The sequence below is a fragment of the Erythrolamprus reginae genome, chromosome Z, assembly GCF_031021105.1.
Source record: "Erythrolamprus reginae isolate rEryReg1 chromosome Z, rEryReg1.hap1, whole genome shotgun sequence".
NCBI classification, from domain to species: Eukaryota; Metazoa; Chordata; class Lepidosauria; order Squamata; family Dipsadidae; genus Erythrolamprus; species Erythrolamprus reginae.
Window position 1 is genome coordinate 27775435 of NC_091963.1, and position 16541 is coordinate 27791975.

The 16541-nt window shown below is 41.1% G+C and overlaps 1 protein-coding gene across 1 annotated transcript in view; it reads left to right on the forward strand.

Annotated features, from left to right (window-relative positions):
- The first annotated feature begins 327 nt into the window (after positions 1–327).
- CROT (carnitine O-octanoyltransferase) overlaps positions 328–16541 on the forward strand; it is a 42402-nt gene continuing 26188 nt past the window's right edge. Inside the window, 6 exon segments of the mRNA XM_070727427.1 lie at positions 328–416; positions 8552–8675; positions 12781–12866; positions 12868–12906; positions 14011–14192; positions 15214–15338. Of these exon segments, the coding sequence (XP_070583528.1) occupies positions 8561–8675; positions 12781–12866; positions 12868–12906; positions 14011–14192; positions 15214–15338 (547 nt within the window). The 5' untranslated portion in view covers positions 328–416; positions 8552–8560.

A 16541-nucleotide genomic window follows, 5' to 3' on the forward strand; every position in this document is an offset into this window, starting at 1 on the left:
TCAGGCAGCATGCGTTAATTGGAGGTTTCTGGGAGTTGGAGTCCTTCGTATCTTAAAGTTAGCCAGGTTGAAAATCGTTATCATATGGACAGAATGAGGGTCGCAGTTAAACCCCAGGCCATTAACAGCCGGCATCCGTAAGCGGTGGCTCTCCCACGGGCTGTGGAGAAACTTTGAAAGCCCTCCCCCTCCGCCACCTTTTTGGTCTCGCCAAAGGGGGCCGGACCGCCTGTAGGCGCTTCCTCTTTCGCGTGAGTTTAAATGTAGCGCAGAAGTGCCGAGCGAAGGAGCCCAAGAGGAGGAGGAAGGGAGGAGTCGCTTGCTTCGTCTTCAGCCTCTGTTTTGACTGAACTTCGGGGAGACTCGCCGAAAGGCCTCGGAGGAGACTGGCGAGCGCCGTCAGGGCATGAGATAAGGTAAGGAGAGCCCATGAGCAGCTCGGGTGCTGGTGGAGATGGGGCGCCACGCCAAACCGTGAGTGGGACTGCGAGTTTCGGCGTGGGGGCGGGAAGAAACTCCCCCTATCCTTGGCCCTAGTTCTCCGGGGGCCCTGTCGCTGAACGAGGGTGGTCATTACTCCGCTTTTCTTTCTGACCTCCCTCTCCAACCCGCCAGCTTCTGGGGACTGGATACGGTAGAGCGTCTTCTGTGTGTTGGCAACAAAAAAACGCTTTGCACGAAGGCTGAGACGGAGCTCCGTGCCTTTAATGGTAGTGCACAGAAGAAAACGCTGGGCGTTGTTGAGTATAAACAAATAAAATAAAAACTTAACACCCTTCCGTTGACAATATTTACCATGGAAGAACTAACTATAAAGGACTCGCTGACTAGGACCTCTGGCACAGCTTGCCTTAAAAACATGGGGAGCTTCCCCTGTGGAATAGAGCAATGGGGTATTTTTTTAAAAAAATGAATAAATAAAATAATGCCAGCATTAGCATTCCCCTCCTCCCCACACCTTTCCTGGGCTTCGCAATCAGCCTGTGTTGAAAAATACAGTGGTATTAAAATCACTTTGAACTGTTGTGAGAACTGGCAGCAAACGTAGGGTCAGTTTTAATTTTCAGTATGGTAACTATCAGTACTATATAACCCATGCAAACCAAAGCTCTTTTGGAATTTTTCATAATTTTTAAAAGTGGGAAAGGGATTCTGAGATAAAAACAGAGTTTAAGGAACTTTGCTGTGAACTGACTCCCTAAAAGTTTATGAGATCCATTGGGATAATACCGAGATCCTCTTTTCCACTATGAGGCAATCTGAGTGTGTTTCTTTCAACTACCCTCATTTTAAGCCAGCTTGGGCGATTAAATAATCAGTCTGAAGGGCACAAAGTGAACCTCAATCTCAGAAGGTGATTTTTTTTTCATGTCCATCCCCCCACCTTACATTTTAATAATGAGGCAGAATAAGTTCAGTTGTAACAAAAATATGCCGGCTCTGTTAAAAAGTGCTATTGCTAACATGTTGTAAGCGGCCCTGAGTCTAAGGGGAAGGGCGGCATAAAAATCCGAATAAATAAATAATAAACAAATAAACACCACAGGTGCATTTTCTGAAATTTTAATGTGCCCTGATAAGCAGCAGTGAAACTGGGTAGGGCGGTTAAGTTGCTGGTAAACAAAAGGAATGGAGAGAATTGGGGCAAAGGTTTCTTCTAATATAAAGGCAATATTTTGCTGAAGACAGTTAATCCTTAATTTGAGCATGTAGTGCCTGGCTTGGAGACAAAAACCAGATTGTGCACATTCTTACTCTACAGTAGTTGCAATTTACAGATTCATAAAACAGAAATACTTTGTGCCCCAGCTGGGGATTTAAGAGCAATTTGGTTATATTGGTTATTTGATTGAGATATTTTTTTATGAATTGCAGCATTTTCATAGTTAAATAATTAATAATAATAATAATAATAATAATAATAATAATAATAATAATTTATTAGATTTGTATGCCGCCCCTCTCCGAAGACTCGGGGCGGCTCACAACAACGATAAAAACAATATTATAATGGCACAAATCTAATATTAAAAAACTAAAAACTCTGTCATAATTAAAAACCAAACAGCACATACATACCAAACATAAATTATAATAAGCCTGGGGGAAAGATGTCTCAAATCCCCCATGCCTGGCGGTATAGATGGGTCTTAAGTAGTTTACGGAAGAAAAGGAGGGTGGAAGCAGTTCTAATCTCCGGGGGGAGTTGATTCCAGAGGGCCGGGGCCGCCACAGAGAAGGCTCTTCCCCTGGGGCCCGCCAGGTGACATTGTTTAGTCGACGGGACCCGGAGAAGGCCAACTCTGTGGGACCTTATTGGCCGCTGGGATTCCTGCGGTAGCAGGCGGTTCCGGAGGTACTCTGGTCCAATGCCATGTATGGCTTTAAAGGTCATGACCAACACTTTGAATTGTGACCAGAAACTGATCAGCAGCCAATGCAGGCTACGGAACTACTCTGAATAAAGGTAAATGCTTTAAGTTTAAAACAGTGTTTTATTTGATGCAATGTTCTTAGAGGAATGTGTTTTTTTGTCAGTAACTGTTGCTAGCCTTTCTAGATATTTTTTTTCTGAATTTCTGGGTTATAGAAAATTTTGAAACTTTGCGTTATAAAAACAACATAAAATTTGACATATGCTCCAGGTTCAAAATTAGGAAGAAAATAAGAGAAAATGAATAGTAGGAATGTAATAGTTTTAAACCAGCAAAGACTGATTTGGAGGATGCAGAGAATCTGAAATTGTACAATGGAAAAGAGCAGGAGCAGAGAAATAATGAAAACAGTTATAATAAGGCTTTGCAACTCATTAAAAAAGATTAATATAAATACTTAAAAGGACTAGCTTTATTATAGTTGCTAGTCAATAACCTATTTTATGTTGTGTGTGCGTTCATATTTTTAAAAATCAATAAAATATTATTTAAAAATAGTTGCTAGTCAATTTTATTCTGCAGTTTTTATAACTTAACGTTTATATTAGCAGTAAGAAAAAATAGACATATTCAAAAAATAAGGGGAAAAATGAACTTCAAAGTATTATCCAAAAACTATGTTACTCTGCAATTAAATTGCACCTTAGTTTAAACAAAAATAGATAAAAATAGAAAAGTAACAATGGTACACACAGAATAGAATTAGAATAGAATAGAACTTTTATTGGTCAAGTATGATTGGACCCACAAGGAATTTGTTTTGGTGCATATACTCTCGGTGTACATAAAAGGAAAGTTCATCACTTAATAATAGTCTTGAGTACAAATAAGCAAGCCAATCATATTAGGAACCAGTCAATATAAATTGTAAGGATACAAGCAACAAAGTTACAGCTATACAGTCATTTGTGGGAGGTGATGGAAATGATTAAAAGATAGTAGTGCAGAATTAGTAAATAGTTTGACAGTATTGAGGGAAATATTTGTTTAGCAGAGTGATGGTGTTTAGGAAAAAAAATGTCCTTGTGTCTAGCTGTTCTGGTGTGCAGTGCTCTGTAGCATCATTTTGAAGGTAGAAGTTGAAACAGTTTGTGTCCAGGATGTGAGATGCTTGTCAATATTTTCACAGCACTTTTTGTTATGGTTAAATGGTTTAAATATTCTTTCAGTTTAGATCTGTAATTATAAAATACTTATTAAAATATATTTTTGAACCATTTGTTCTTATTAATCAAAAGTATATATTTATATATATTTGCAGACCTGATGAAATATAATCACATTTCAGTGGTGTGACTTTTAACTATACCAGCAGAGTTAATACTGATTTCTGTTTTTTTTTAAAAAGAAAAGCTGTTTGATTTGTTAACTTGCAGAAGAGGAAGTTTGAAGTCTTGTAAAATTTTAAAGAATTTAAAGGAGTGTTATCTGTTTTCTTGAAGCTGCTAATTGTATATGTAGAGGTCTGATCCTACAAAGCACTCTTAAAGAAGATGGTTAATTATGATGATTATATGCAATCAAATAATTTTTAACTCCTAGTGACTACAGGTAGTCCTTGAGTTACGAATGTAATGGAGCTTGTCCATTCCATCCATAACTTGAGAATTCATGGGAATGAATCTTATACAGTGTTCCCTCGATTTTCGCGGGTTCGAACTTCGTGAAAAGTCTATACCACGGTTTTTCAAAAATATTAATTAAAAAATAATTTGCAGGTTTTTTCCCTATACCACGGTTTTTCCCGCCTGATGATGTCATATATCATTGCCAAACTTTCATTTGACTTTAATAAATATTTTTTTTAATAAACTTTAATAAATAAACATGGTGAGTAATGATCTAAATGGTTGCTAAGGGAATGGGAAATTGCACTTTAGGGGTTTAAAGTGTTAAGGGAAGGCTTGTGATACTGTTCATAGCCAAAAATAGTGTATTTACTTCCGCATCTCTACTTCGCGGAAATTCGACTTTCGCGGGCAGTCTCGGAACGCATCCCCCACGAAAATCGAGGGAACACTGTACCTTGAAAGACATCACTCCCTGCTTTCGCCCATTTAATGTGTAACTCAGTAAGTGAACACAAGACACCTTGGAGTGGGGAAGGCCATAATGGGCTTAGTGAGGGAACCCATCCCTCCCCAACCTCATTCTCCCTCCATTGAGGTTCCCACAATTTCTCCAGCCCCATTCTGTCCTGCCAGGTGACTTACCTTATGATCTGTCTCTTCAGCCATTTTCTCTGCCTGCTCCTTCCTTTCTCATCAGCAAAGGGCTTGACAAGGCCTCTGGTGCTGAGAAAGCAGCCACGTAAGGCCACGTGTTGCCTTTTGGGGCTGCTTTCTTGGCACTGAGGCCTCGTCAAGCTGATCTCTGGCAAGAAAGCAGTCGCAGAAGACATCATGTGGTATTTCGGGGCTGCTTTCTCGGTGCCAGAGACATCTCCGGGTCCCGTCAACTAAGCATTGTCGCCTGGCGGGACCCAGGGGAAGAGCCTTCTCTGTGGTGGCCCCGGCCCTCTGGAACCAACTCCCCCGCAGAGATTAGAACTGCCCTCACCCTCCTTGCCTTTCGTAAACAGCTTAAAACCCACCTCTGCTGCCAGGCATGGGGAAATTGAGATCCTCTTTCCCCCTAGGCCTTTACAATTCTATGCATGGTATGTATGTATGTATGTTTGGTTTTTATATTAATGGATTTTTAATCATTTCTAATACCAAATTACTATTGTACACTGTTTTATTGTCGCTGTTAGCCGCCCCGAGTCTCCGGAGAGGGGCGGCATACAAATCCAATAAATAAATAAAATAAATAAATAAATAAATTGTCAAACTGATTTCCAGAGAGAAAGCAGCCACAGAATGCTGCAAATGGACTTTCAGGGCTGCTTTCTCATTGACCATTGCGTCTCTGTAGGCTTCAGCCGCCTTTTGCCAAAAGCCTTTGCTGGGCGTTGGTTGGGCTGTGCCTGCTCCTCCCAAGCTCTACTGGTGCCAACAAAGGCTTTTTGCAAAGGGCTGCCAAACCCTATAGGAATACAATCTCCCTGCAGACTTTGACAAGGAAACGACAAGTGGAGAGAAGGCCTGAAGGACCGAAGCCTCCCTTCCATTTGCTAATGTACTGGCCTCAATTTCAGAGAATAAAAGCCTAAAGTGTATTATCATGTTGGAATCCTGCCCTGCAGCTCAATCTCCAAAGGGATGGGATCATGCTCTGCTTCAGTATGTCACAGTACATGTTGGCATTCATGGTTTCCTCGGTGAATTATAGCTCCCAGTGCCGGCAGCACTCATGCAGCCCCAGACCATGACATTCCCACCACCTTGCTTGACTGTAGGCAAGACACACTTGTCTTTGTACTCCTCACCTGGTTGCCGCCACACACACTTGACACCATCTGAATAATAAACAATAAATAAATTCACCTTGGTCTCATCGGACCACAGGACATGGTTCCCGAAATCCATGTCCTTAGTCTGCTTGACTGCAACAAACCATTTTCAGGCTTTCTTGTGCATCATCTTTAGAAGCGGTTTCCTTCGGTGATGAGAGCCCTGCAGACCAATTTAGAAACATAGAAACATAGAAGTCTGACGGCAGAAAAAGACCTCATGGTCCATCTAGTCTGCCCTTACACTATTTTCTGTATTTTATCTTAGGATGGATATATGTTTATCCCAGGCATGTTTAAATTCAGTTACTGTGGATTTATCTACCACGTCTGCTGGAAGTTTGTTGCAAGGATCTACTACTCTTTCAGCAAAATAATATTTTCTCGTGTTGCTTTTGATCTTTCCCCCAACTAATTTCAGATTGTGCCCCCTTGTTCTTGTGTTCACTTTCCTATTAAAAACACTTCTCTCCTGGACCTTATTTAACCCTTTAACATATTTAAATGCTTCGATCATGTCCCCCCTTTTCCTTCTGTCCTCCAGACTATACAGATTGAGTTCATTAAGTCTTTCCTGATACGTTTTATGCTTAAGACCTTCCACCATTCTTGTAGCCCGTCTTTGGACCCCTTCAATTTTGTCAATATCTTTTTGTAGGTGAGGTCTCCAGAACTGAACACAGTATGTATTCCAAATGTGGTCTCACCAGCACTCTATATAGCGGGATTATAATCTCCCTCTTCCTCCTTGTTATACCTCTAGCTGTGCAGCCAAGCATCCTACTTGCTTTCCCTACCGCCTGACTGCACTGTTCACCTATTTTGAGACTGTCAGAAATCACTACCCCTAAATCCTTTTCTTCTGAAGTTTTTCTAACACAGAACTGCCAATACAATACTCAGATTGAGGATTCCTTTTCCCCAAGTGCATTATTTTACATTTGGAAACATTAAAATGCAGTTTCCATTGCTTTGACCGTTTATCTAATAAAGCTAAATTATTTACCATATTACAGACACCTCCAGGAATTTGATGCAGGGTGCAGCGTATGGTCTGGGCCTTGACAAGCAGATCGCTCACTCTTTCTGAAGCAATGCTGGCAGCAATCATACGTCTATTTCCCAAAGTCAGCCTCTGGATGTGACGCTGAGCACAGGCTTTCAGAGTGCAAAAACCAGCACAACGGACAAACTAGAAGTTTGTTTTGCCCACTGGGTGATTTTTTGCACTCCGGGGCTTCAGGGAGGCTTCTCTGAGGCCTCTGGAGGGCAAAAACAGCCTTCTCCAAGGCTGAAAATCAGTTGGGTAGCACATGTGTGCGCACTGGAGCTGACATAGGGAAACACCTTGCATGCCCTCCTATATGGCTTCACGTACCATAAGTTGCCATCATGGGCTTGGGGTGGGCTACAAGGTGGAACGCTAAATTGCGCTTGCCGCCGTGGCTTGTAAGTTCTCGCACGACCAGCGCGATTTTGCTGCTGCACCTGTGAAGGTAGCAAAATCACTCACGGAGCTGCAAGTAAAACCTCGCTGAAACACGGGCACAACTTTGCTACCTCTACAGGTGCAGCAGCAAAATCGTGATGGCCCCGCAAGAACTGTTGAACTTCCAGTGGCCAGTATGAGAGAATGAGAGCATAGCAACAAATTTAACACATCTACTTCCCCTTCACACCTAAGCCTTTGTACCACTAACCATGATACCAGGGAGGGGAAAAGGCTACTTGGGCATTTAGGGGTGTACTCACTTTTGTTGCCAGTAGTTTAGACATTAATAGCTGTGTATTGCGTTATTTTAAGGGGACAGCGCGTTTATTTATTATTAGATTTGTATGCCACCCCTCTCAGTAGACTCGGGGCGGCTAACAACAATAATGAAACAGCATGTAACAAATCTAATATTTAAAATAATTTTAAAAACCCTTATTTAAAAAGCCAAACATACACACAAGCATACCATGCATAAATTGTATAGGCCTAGGGGGAAGGGAATATCTCAGTTCCCCCATGCCTGACGACAAAGGTGGGTTTTAAGGAGCTTACGAAAGGTGAGGAGGGTGGGGGCAATTCTGATCTCTGGGGGGAGTTGGTTCCAGAGGGTCGGGGCCGCCACAGAGAAGGCTCTTCCCCTGGGTCCCGCTAAACAACATTGTTTAGTCGACGGGACCCGGAGAAGGCCAACTCTGTGGGACCTAACTGGTCGCTGGGATTCGTGCGGCAGAATGCGGTCCCAGAGATATTCTGGTCCGATGCCATGAAGGGCTTTATAGGTCATAACCAACACTTTGAATTGTGACCGGAAACTGATCGGCAACCAATGCAGACTGCGGAGTGTTTACACTAATACACAAGCTGTCTTCTCATTTATACTATTATACAAGCTGTATTCTCACTACTTTACCTTCTAGCCACGTATCATTTGTTCACTGTTGTCATATGCGAAGATACACTTACATATTTACAAAATATAAGGGGGTGTACTCACTTCTGTGACTCTGCGTGTGTGTATGTGTGTGTGAGAGAGAGACAGACAGACAGACAGGCTGACAGAATAATCACAATTGGTTAAACTATGTTTTCCTGTGCATAAAAGCTATGTGAACATAAACTAATATTTGTTCCTATTTTATTATACATAAATATACATGATGTAAAGGTTAAAAGATAAGCAAATTGCAGTAATACAAATGTCAAAATTAAAAATGTTACTTGCCATAGATCAACATAATGGAAAACCAGTTAACTGATTCTTCTGAAGAAAGTACATTTCAATATCAGAGTTCCTTGCCTTCACTGCCGGTTCCTTCTCTTGATGAATCCCTAACAAAATATCTTGATGCAGGTATGTACATTATGATGTTTTGATTGACTTGAAGATTGCTTTTAATTCTGTTTCTAGAATATGGCTGGGGAGGAAACTAGCCTTTTCCCCCCCCTATAGATCTGTGCTTTCTGTGGCTGATAATAATATTTCAGAACACTTTCATGTTTCTTATCTGAACCATCACAGGAAATCCCACTGCCTTAATCCATGTATTGGATGGTATCAGGAATGTATTCTTGCACAATTTTATTTAATTTTTATATAGACTCTGCAGTTAGAAATTATATTGAAAAGTAAATTTCACAACTATAATATTAGATAACAATTTCATCTCCTTCACTTTATGCAAATAAACTTTAAAAAAAAAAATATTTAAAATGTTTTCATATTTTTGTAAGTAGCTCAAGAGAGTGAACGTTCCTAATCCTCTTTCTGCTTCCTATTTCCCTGACAACAGCAGCCCTGGGAGGTGAGCGAGAGTGACTATCCCGAAGTCACCCAGCTGATTTTCAGGCCTAAGGGGAGAGTAGAACTCATAGTCTCCTGGTTTCTTTAAAAAAAAAAAAAAAAAATTATTAATTTTTTCCATTGGTTTTTTAAAAAAAACAAAACATAATCATATTTACAGATGGATCTACATCATATATACAGTGATCCCCCGATTATCGCGAGGGTTCCGTTCCAAGACCCCTTGCAATAATCGATAATTCGGGATGTAGTGGTGCGGAAGTAAAAACACCATCTGCGCATGTGCGCCCCTTTTTCCAGGGCCGCACATGCGCAAATGGTGGAGTTTGCGTGTGGGCGGCGGGGAAGACCGGGGAAGGTTCCTTCAGCCGCCCAACAGCTGATCTGCTCCGCAGCGCGGCAGCAGCGAGGAGCCGAAGATGGGGTTTCCCCGTTGCCCAGGCAACGGGGAAACCCCATCTTCGGCTCCTCGCTGCTGCCGCGCTGCGGAGCAGATCAGCTGTTGGGCGGCCGAAGGAACCTTCCCCGGTCTTCCTGCCGCCCAGGCAAAGGGGAAACCCCAAGATCGCTTGCCGCTTGCCCGTTCGCCCGCCCGCCTGCTCGCTTGCCACTTGCCCGTTCGCCTGCTCGCTTGCCACTTGCCCGTTCGCCCGCCCGCCTGCTCGCTTGCCCGTTCGCCCGCCCGCCTGCTCGCTTGCCCGTTCGCCCGCCCGCCTGCTCGCTTGCCGCTTGCCCGTTCACCCGCCCGCCTGCTCGCTTGCCGCTTGCCCGTCACCCGCTCGCCCGGCTGCTCGCTTGCCGCTCGAGAGCAAGAGGGGGAGAGATAGAGAAAGAGAGAGAAGGAAAGAAAGAGATGAGAGAGGGAGGGAGGAAGAGAGTGTGAGAGAGGAAGAAGCAAGATAGAGAAAGAGAGAGAGAAAGAAAGATGAGAAAGGAAGGGAGTGACGTCATCGGGTGGAAAAATCGCGATATAGCGATTCGCAATGATCGGGATCGCGAAACTCGGGGGATCACTGTACATTCCTATCGACATTGCCTTTTAATTGGTTTTAGATTTCTTAATATTTTATTTCAATGCTTCCTTTAAGTTTCTTTTTTTTTGTCCATTGGTACCATTTTGTCCAGGCTTCATAATAGTCCGATTCTTTTTGATTTTTAAGCTCCATTGTCAATCTGTCCATCTCTGCACAGTCGTATATTTTCTTGATGATCTCATTGTCTTCAGGTATTTGCGGATTTTTCCAGTTCTGTGCAAATACAATCCTTGCAGCTGTTGTAATATGCAAGCTTAAATATTTTACATTTTTAGAATAGGTACCTCTCATAATACCCAGTAGAAAAAACTCTGGCGTATATTTCATTTTTGTATTTGTTATTTGACACAACCAATTATTTATTTTTTTCCAATATTTTCTTGTCACTGGACATAACCACCATAGATGAAAGAAGGTGCCTTGAGTCTTATTACATTTCCAACACATTGGACTGTAATTTTTGTGCATTTTGGCTAGTCTTTTGGGTGGGAGATGCCAACGGTATAGCATTTTATTTTTGTTTTCTTTGTATGTTGTGGATTTTGTTAATTTGATATTTCTCTTCCAAATCTGTTCCCATTCCTCTATATATATATATTATGGCCAGCATTTTTCGCCCAAGCAATCATTGTACCTTTGACTATCTCCTCTGGTCTTTCATATTCCATCAGATATTTATATATTTTAGATATTGCTTTTTCTTCCGGGCCTGTCAATAGTTTGTCTAGTGGTTGGGTAGTTCTTTCTATACCTGATTGTTCCATATCATTTTTATATCTAGATTTAATTTGTAGATATGTCCACCAATCTATATGTTTTGTATTATTAATTCTTCCCTGCTTTTGAGTTTACAGTTCGTATCTAATATTTCTCCTGGTTTCTAATCTGGAGCTTTCACTACTAGAACAAACTGGCCCCTGAACAAAGTCATTTTGTCATGGTCTAAGTTTTGCAGTGGCAAAGCCTGTGAATCCTTGCAACATATTGTTATGAAAAGCTGGAAATTAATTATTTTAAAACTAGATGGTTTTCATTTCTAACTACTATAGCAATTATTGTAAATGGAAAATTAATGGACTAAAATTTTAGTTTTGCCAAACACAGCTGGTAATCTAAAAAGACATGAGTGCTCTATAGGCAATCCTCTCCAAATTTCTAAATCTTCCCTGTGTTTTATAATGCATGCCTGACATGTTGGAACCTGGCTTCATATTTGTAGAGTCCTATATGGGAATTTGCCAGCTGAAATGCTGAATAAAACAGGATTTGTATTTTATGAAATGGGGCATGTTCCCATTTCAGGTTTAGAAACATTCAGTTGTTAAGAAGCTAACTGACATACATGTTCAAGTTGCAATTTTATCTTACAAACCAGTTAAAGAAGAAAGCTACAAAAGGCAAATATGATTCAGTGGTTAAAGATGCTGGGCTTGTCGGTTGGAAAGCTGACAAACCTGGGTTTGAGACTTGAGCACCACACAATGGGTGAGCTCTTGTTACTTGCCCCACCTCCTGCCTGCCTAGCAGTTCGCAAGCATCCAAATGCAAGTAGATAAATAGATGACACTTCATGGGAAGGCAACAGCGTTCCATGCACCTTTAGCGGTATATTCATGCTGGCCACATGTCCATAGAAACTTTTTCGGACTACGTTGACTCCCTTGGCTAAGAAATGGAGATAAACACCATCCCCTAGAGTCAGATACTGACTAGAGCCTACAAAACCTATGCCAGACCCATTCTCAAATACAGCTCATCTGTCTGGAACCCACACCACATCTCAGACATCAACACTCTCGAAAACGTCCAAAGATACTTCACCAGAAGAGCCCTTCACTCCTCCACTCGAAACAGAATACCCTACGAAAATAGACTAACTATCCTGGATCTTGAAAGCTTAGAACTGCGGCGCCTAAAACACGATTTAAGTATTGCCCACAAGATCATATGCTGCAACGTCCTTCCGGTCAACGACTACTTCAGCTTCAACCGCAACAACACAAGCACACAACAGATTCAAACTTAATATTAATCGCTCCAAACTTGACTGTAAAAAATATGACTTTAACAGTCGAGTTGTCGAAGCGTGGAACTCATTACTGGACTCAATAGTGTCAACTCCCAACCCCCAACATTTCTCCCTTAGATTCTCCACGATTGACCTCTCCAGGTTCCTAAGAGGCCAGTAAGGGGCGTATATAAGTGCACTGATGTGCCTATCGGCCCCTGTCCAATTGTCTTTCCATATCTCATATATCATATATATTCTCTCCTTATCTCTTATATCATATATATTCTCTCCCTCCCATCTACTTCTCTTCTTTTTTACTTTCTATCTTTATATATATTACTTAATGTCTATTCTCTTCCATATGTATTGTATATTGGACAAAGAATAAATAAAATAAATAATAAGATATGACTAAATGGGGGAAACCTTTACCTGTATGACCTTTATCTATTTCTGTTTGAGAGCTGGAGATAAATTCCAAATAGTATGCGATCTCTAGAAGTTTTGTTTATTTGAAACTTGTTTTATAATAAAGAGGGAGCCTTAATGCCGCTTGAAGTAGAGAAATAAATCTGTTTAAAACATATTTTCAACCATTTATATTGTGCAGTGAAACCTTTCCTAAATGAAGAAGAGTATCAAAGAACTCAAGATATAGTCAGAAGATTTGAGAATGGCATTGGAAAAGAGCTACATAAAAAAATTACTTGAAAGGGCTACAGTGAAGAGAAATTGGGTATGCTTTTAAGGAAGTCATTTTTCCCAGTCACTATATAGAGTAATAAGAATATATTGACAGCGTTCACACATTATATAATGTGGGCTTGTTGGTCTGACTTAACATGTTTGTGACATGTAAACCATACTTAACTTATTATCATCCAGCCACTTTAGTTATTGTAGTATTTCAGCAAGCCTTGTCTTGCTGCAAAATTAATTGAAAGCTCTAAGTGAAGAGCAATTGGGTATGCTTTTAAGAAAGCCATTTTTCCCAGTCACTATATAGCAGTGGTCCCCAAACTACGGCCCATGGGCCGCATGCGGCCCGCTGAGGCTATATATCCGGTCCGCAGGTGAATGACAGGAAACCAGAAAACTTTGTATAGCCAATCAGATGTTAACAAAAGAAAATTAAAAACAAAACATAAACATATATGAATTTCAGACTTCTTCCCCCCCCCCTCTAAATAGTACGTTCCCATTTTGCTTTTTACTTTAAAATAAGGTATGTGCAGTGTGCATAGGGATTTGTTCATAGTTTTTTTTAATAGTCCGGCTCTCCAACAGTCCGAGGGACAGTGAACTGGCCCCCTGTGTAAAAAGTTTGGGGACCCCTGCTATATAGAATAAGATGAATATTTTGACAATGTTCACACATTATATAATGTGGGCTTGTTGGTTTGACTTAATATGTTTGTGATGCGTAAGCCATATTTAATTTATTATAATCCAGCCACTGTAATTATTGTAGTATTTCAGCAAGCCTTGTCTGAGTAGAATCCTGTCTCGGTTTTAGTCCTTATGATATTGAATGTCAGAGAAAAAAAAACATTAGCCGAATCTAATTCACTAACAAATTTTGCTTTTCTAAATAGCAAATCTCACTAGAAATAGTTTCCTTTGAAAAGATCTGAAATTATTTTAAGCTTTGCTTGATTTTACATCTGTTCTCCAGTGTAGGATAAAGGATTGCTGTTTGAACATCGTATATGTAACATTCTTTGTTGTACTAAATGCTTTGTGCTGTGCTTTTAATGTCAACCATGAGATAGAATCTGAACTTAACAAATAACTATATTAAGGATTCTTTTTGCTGTTAATTGCTTTTTTTTTAATTCAGTTGGAAGAATGGTGGCTGAATGTGGCCTATCTTGAAACCCGTTTTTCAACACAAATCTATCACAATTTTGGAGGACCAGGTTCTTATATTGAACATTATTGGCCAGTTAAAGAAGGGACTCAGATAGAAAGAGCAAGCATAAATGCTTGGCACACCTTGAAATTCTGGGAAGAAATAAAAACGTAAGAAACAAAAAATCACAATGTAGACTATATAGTTATGTACAGTTACTTGTCGTCTTATTATGAGTTACCGTAATATTGCTAACATCTATAAGTTAAGAGTAGAGTAGAATTTTATAGCTGGTTAATTGGTGCAAGTCTCCAAAAACTCACATTTATTTTTAACATCTATAAAATTACACCATTGGAACTCTAATAGGGGAAAAAACCCAAGCACATTACTGTCTTCTTTCAAATTAAAGTTCCTGACATAAGTGCCTCTGCTTTTAATTAAGCATAAGCCTGAAAAAATAGTGGACATTTCTGTAGTATTTTAAAAATAATAAATAGTTGTTACTTGTGTGTCTATGGAGATTTTAAGTCATGGTTGTCCCAAAGATGCTTTTTCAAGAGGCAACTGAACTTTCTGTTTTTATTTTGAAAATGGTTCGCTTCTCATCCAAGACGCTTGTGACTTGAGTGTCTTGTCTATGTCACATTATATGAAAAGACATCATAGGCCTTTCAGAATACAGTGGTACCTCTACTTATGAACTTAATTCGTTCTGTGACCAGGTTCTTAAGTAGAAAGGTTTGTAAGAAGAAGCAATTCTTCCCATAGGAATCAATGCAAAAGCAAATAAGGTGTGCAATTGGGGAAACCACAGGGAGGGTGGAGGCCCTCTTTCCTCCCAGGAGATTCCTAGAGAGGGCCCCACAGAAACTTCTCCCCGCCTTTTCCGGCCCTGTTTCTTCCCAGGAGATTCCTAGAGAGACCCCACGGAGGCTTCTCCCTGCCTTTTCCGGTTACAGTTTCAGAGGGTCCTGTTTGTAAGTGGAAAATGGTTCTTGAGAAGAGGCAAAAAAATCTTGAACACCCGGTTCTTATCTAGAAAAATTTGTAAGTAGAGGCGTTCTTAGGTAGAGGTTCCATTGTATATAGTATTGAAACATATTGAGATATAACATTTGCTTAGTTCCTGGTTGTAAAGTTATACTTATCCATGCAGCTTCAATAACTTACATATTAATTACCTTACAGGGAAAAGTTGGCTGTGCATAAATCTGGCAATAAGCCTCTGGACATGGATCAGTTTCGAATGCTTTTTTGCACTTGCAAGGTGCCAGGCATTGTTCAAGATTCCGTTATTAATTATTTCAAAACAGGTAAATGATATTTTTTTCTGAATAAAAGAAAGTGATTTCAATATAGTGTATGTTATGTTTATCCCATACATATAATGGTAAATAGATATACAGTGTTCCCTCGATGTTCGCGGGGGATGCGTTCCAAGACCGCCCGCGAAAGTCGAATTTCCGCGAAGTAGAGATGCGGATGTAAATACACTATTTTTGGCTATGAACAGTATCACAAGCCTTCCCTTAACAGTTTAAACCCTTAAATTACAATTGCCCATTCCGTTAGCAACCATTTAGATTATTACTCACCATGTTTATTTATTAAAGTTTATTTTAAAAAATATTTATTAAAGGCGGACAAAAGTTTGGCGATGGCATATGACATCATCGGGCGGGGAAAACTGTGGTATAGGGGGGGAAACCGCAAAGTATTTTTTAATTAATATATTTGAAAAACCGTGGTATAGACTTTTCGCGAAGTTCGAACCCGCGAAAATCGAGGGAACACTATTCAGTTTGCAGTCTAAACTACATACGTGGTAGAGCAAGGGTGTAAAACTTAAGGACTGGGGGTCAGATTCGGCTCCAGTGGGATGCTTAGATCTGGCCTGTTGGGGCCGCCCTGGAAAGGGCAAAGAAATGGCCCATGGTGCCTCTGCCAGTGAAAAAGAAGCTCTGGGGGGGCCATGTTTTCAGACTTCATTTTCGGTCACAAGAGCTTTCTGCAGGCCGTTGCGGCCAAAAATGGATCTCAGAAGCTCGTTTTTGCTGGCAGAGCACTCAGGCCACCACAGGTTCCCCCATGACTAGTGTTGGGTGAACTGAACTTGCATAGTTTGGGTCTGTGCCAAACTTTGCAGTGTTCAGCATAACAAACCCGACCCCGAACTTTTTAAAAAGTTCGTGTTCAGGTCCGGCGTTCACTCATGGGTGTGTGAACCCGCCGCCGCTGCTAGGATGCCCTGCCTCGGGACTTCCATTGCCAGCCAAAGTGCCCGTTTTCACGCTGGTGGGATTCCCCTGAGGCTCCCCTCCATGGGAAACCCCACCTCCGGATTTTGCAATGCTGCAGGGGATTCCCAGCAGGGGAATCCCACCAGCGCAAAAACAGGGGCTTCGGCTGGCAACGGAAGTCCGGAGGTGGGGTTTCCCACCGAGGGAATCCTCAGCGAAATCGCAGCATTGCGAAAATTAGGATCGCGGCTAGAAGGATAGCGAGAGGCAGGTGTG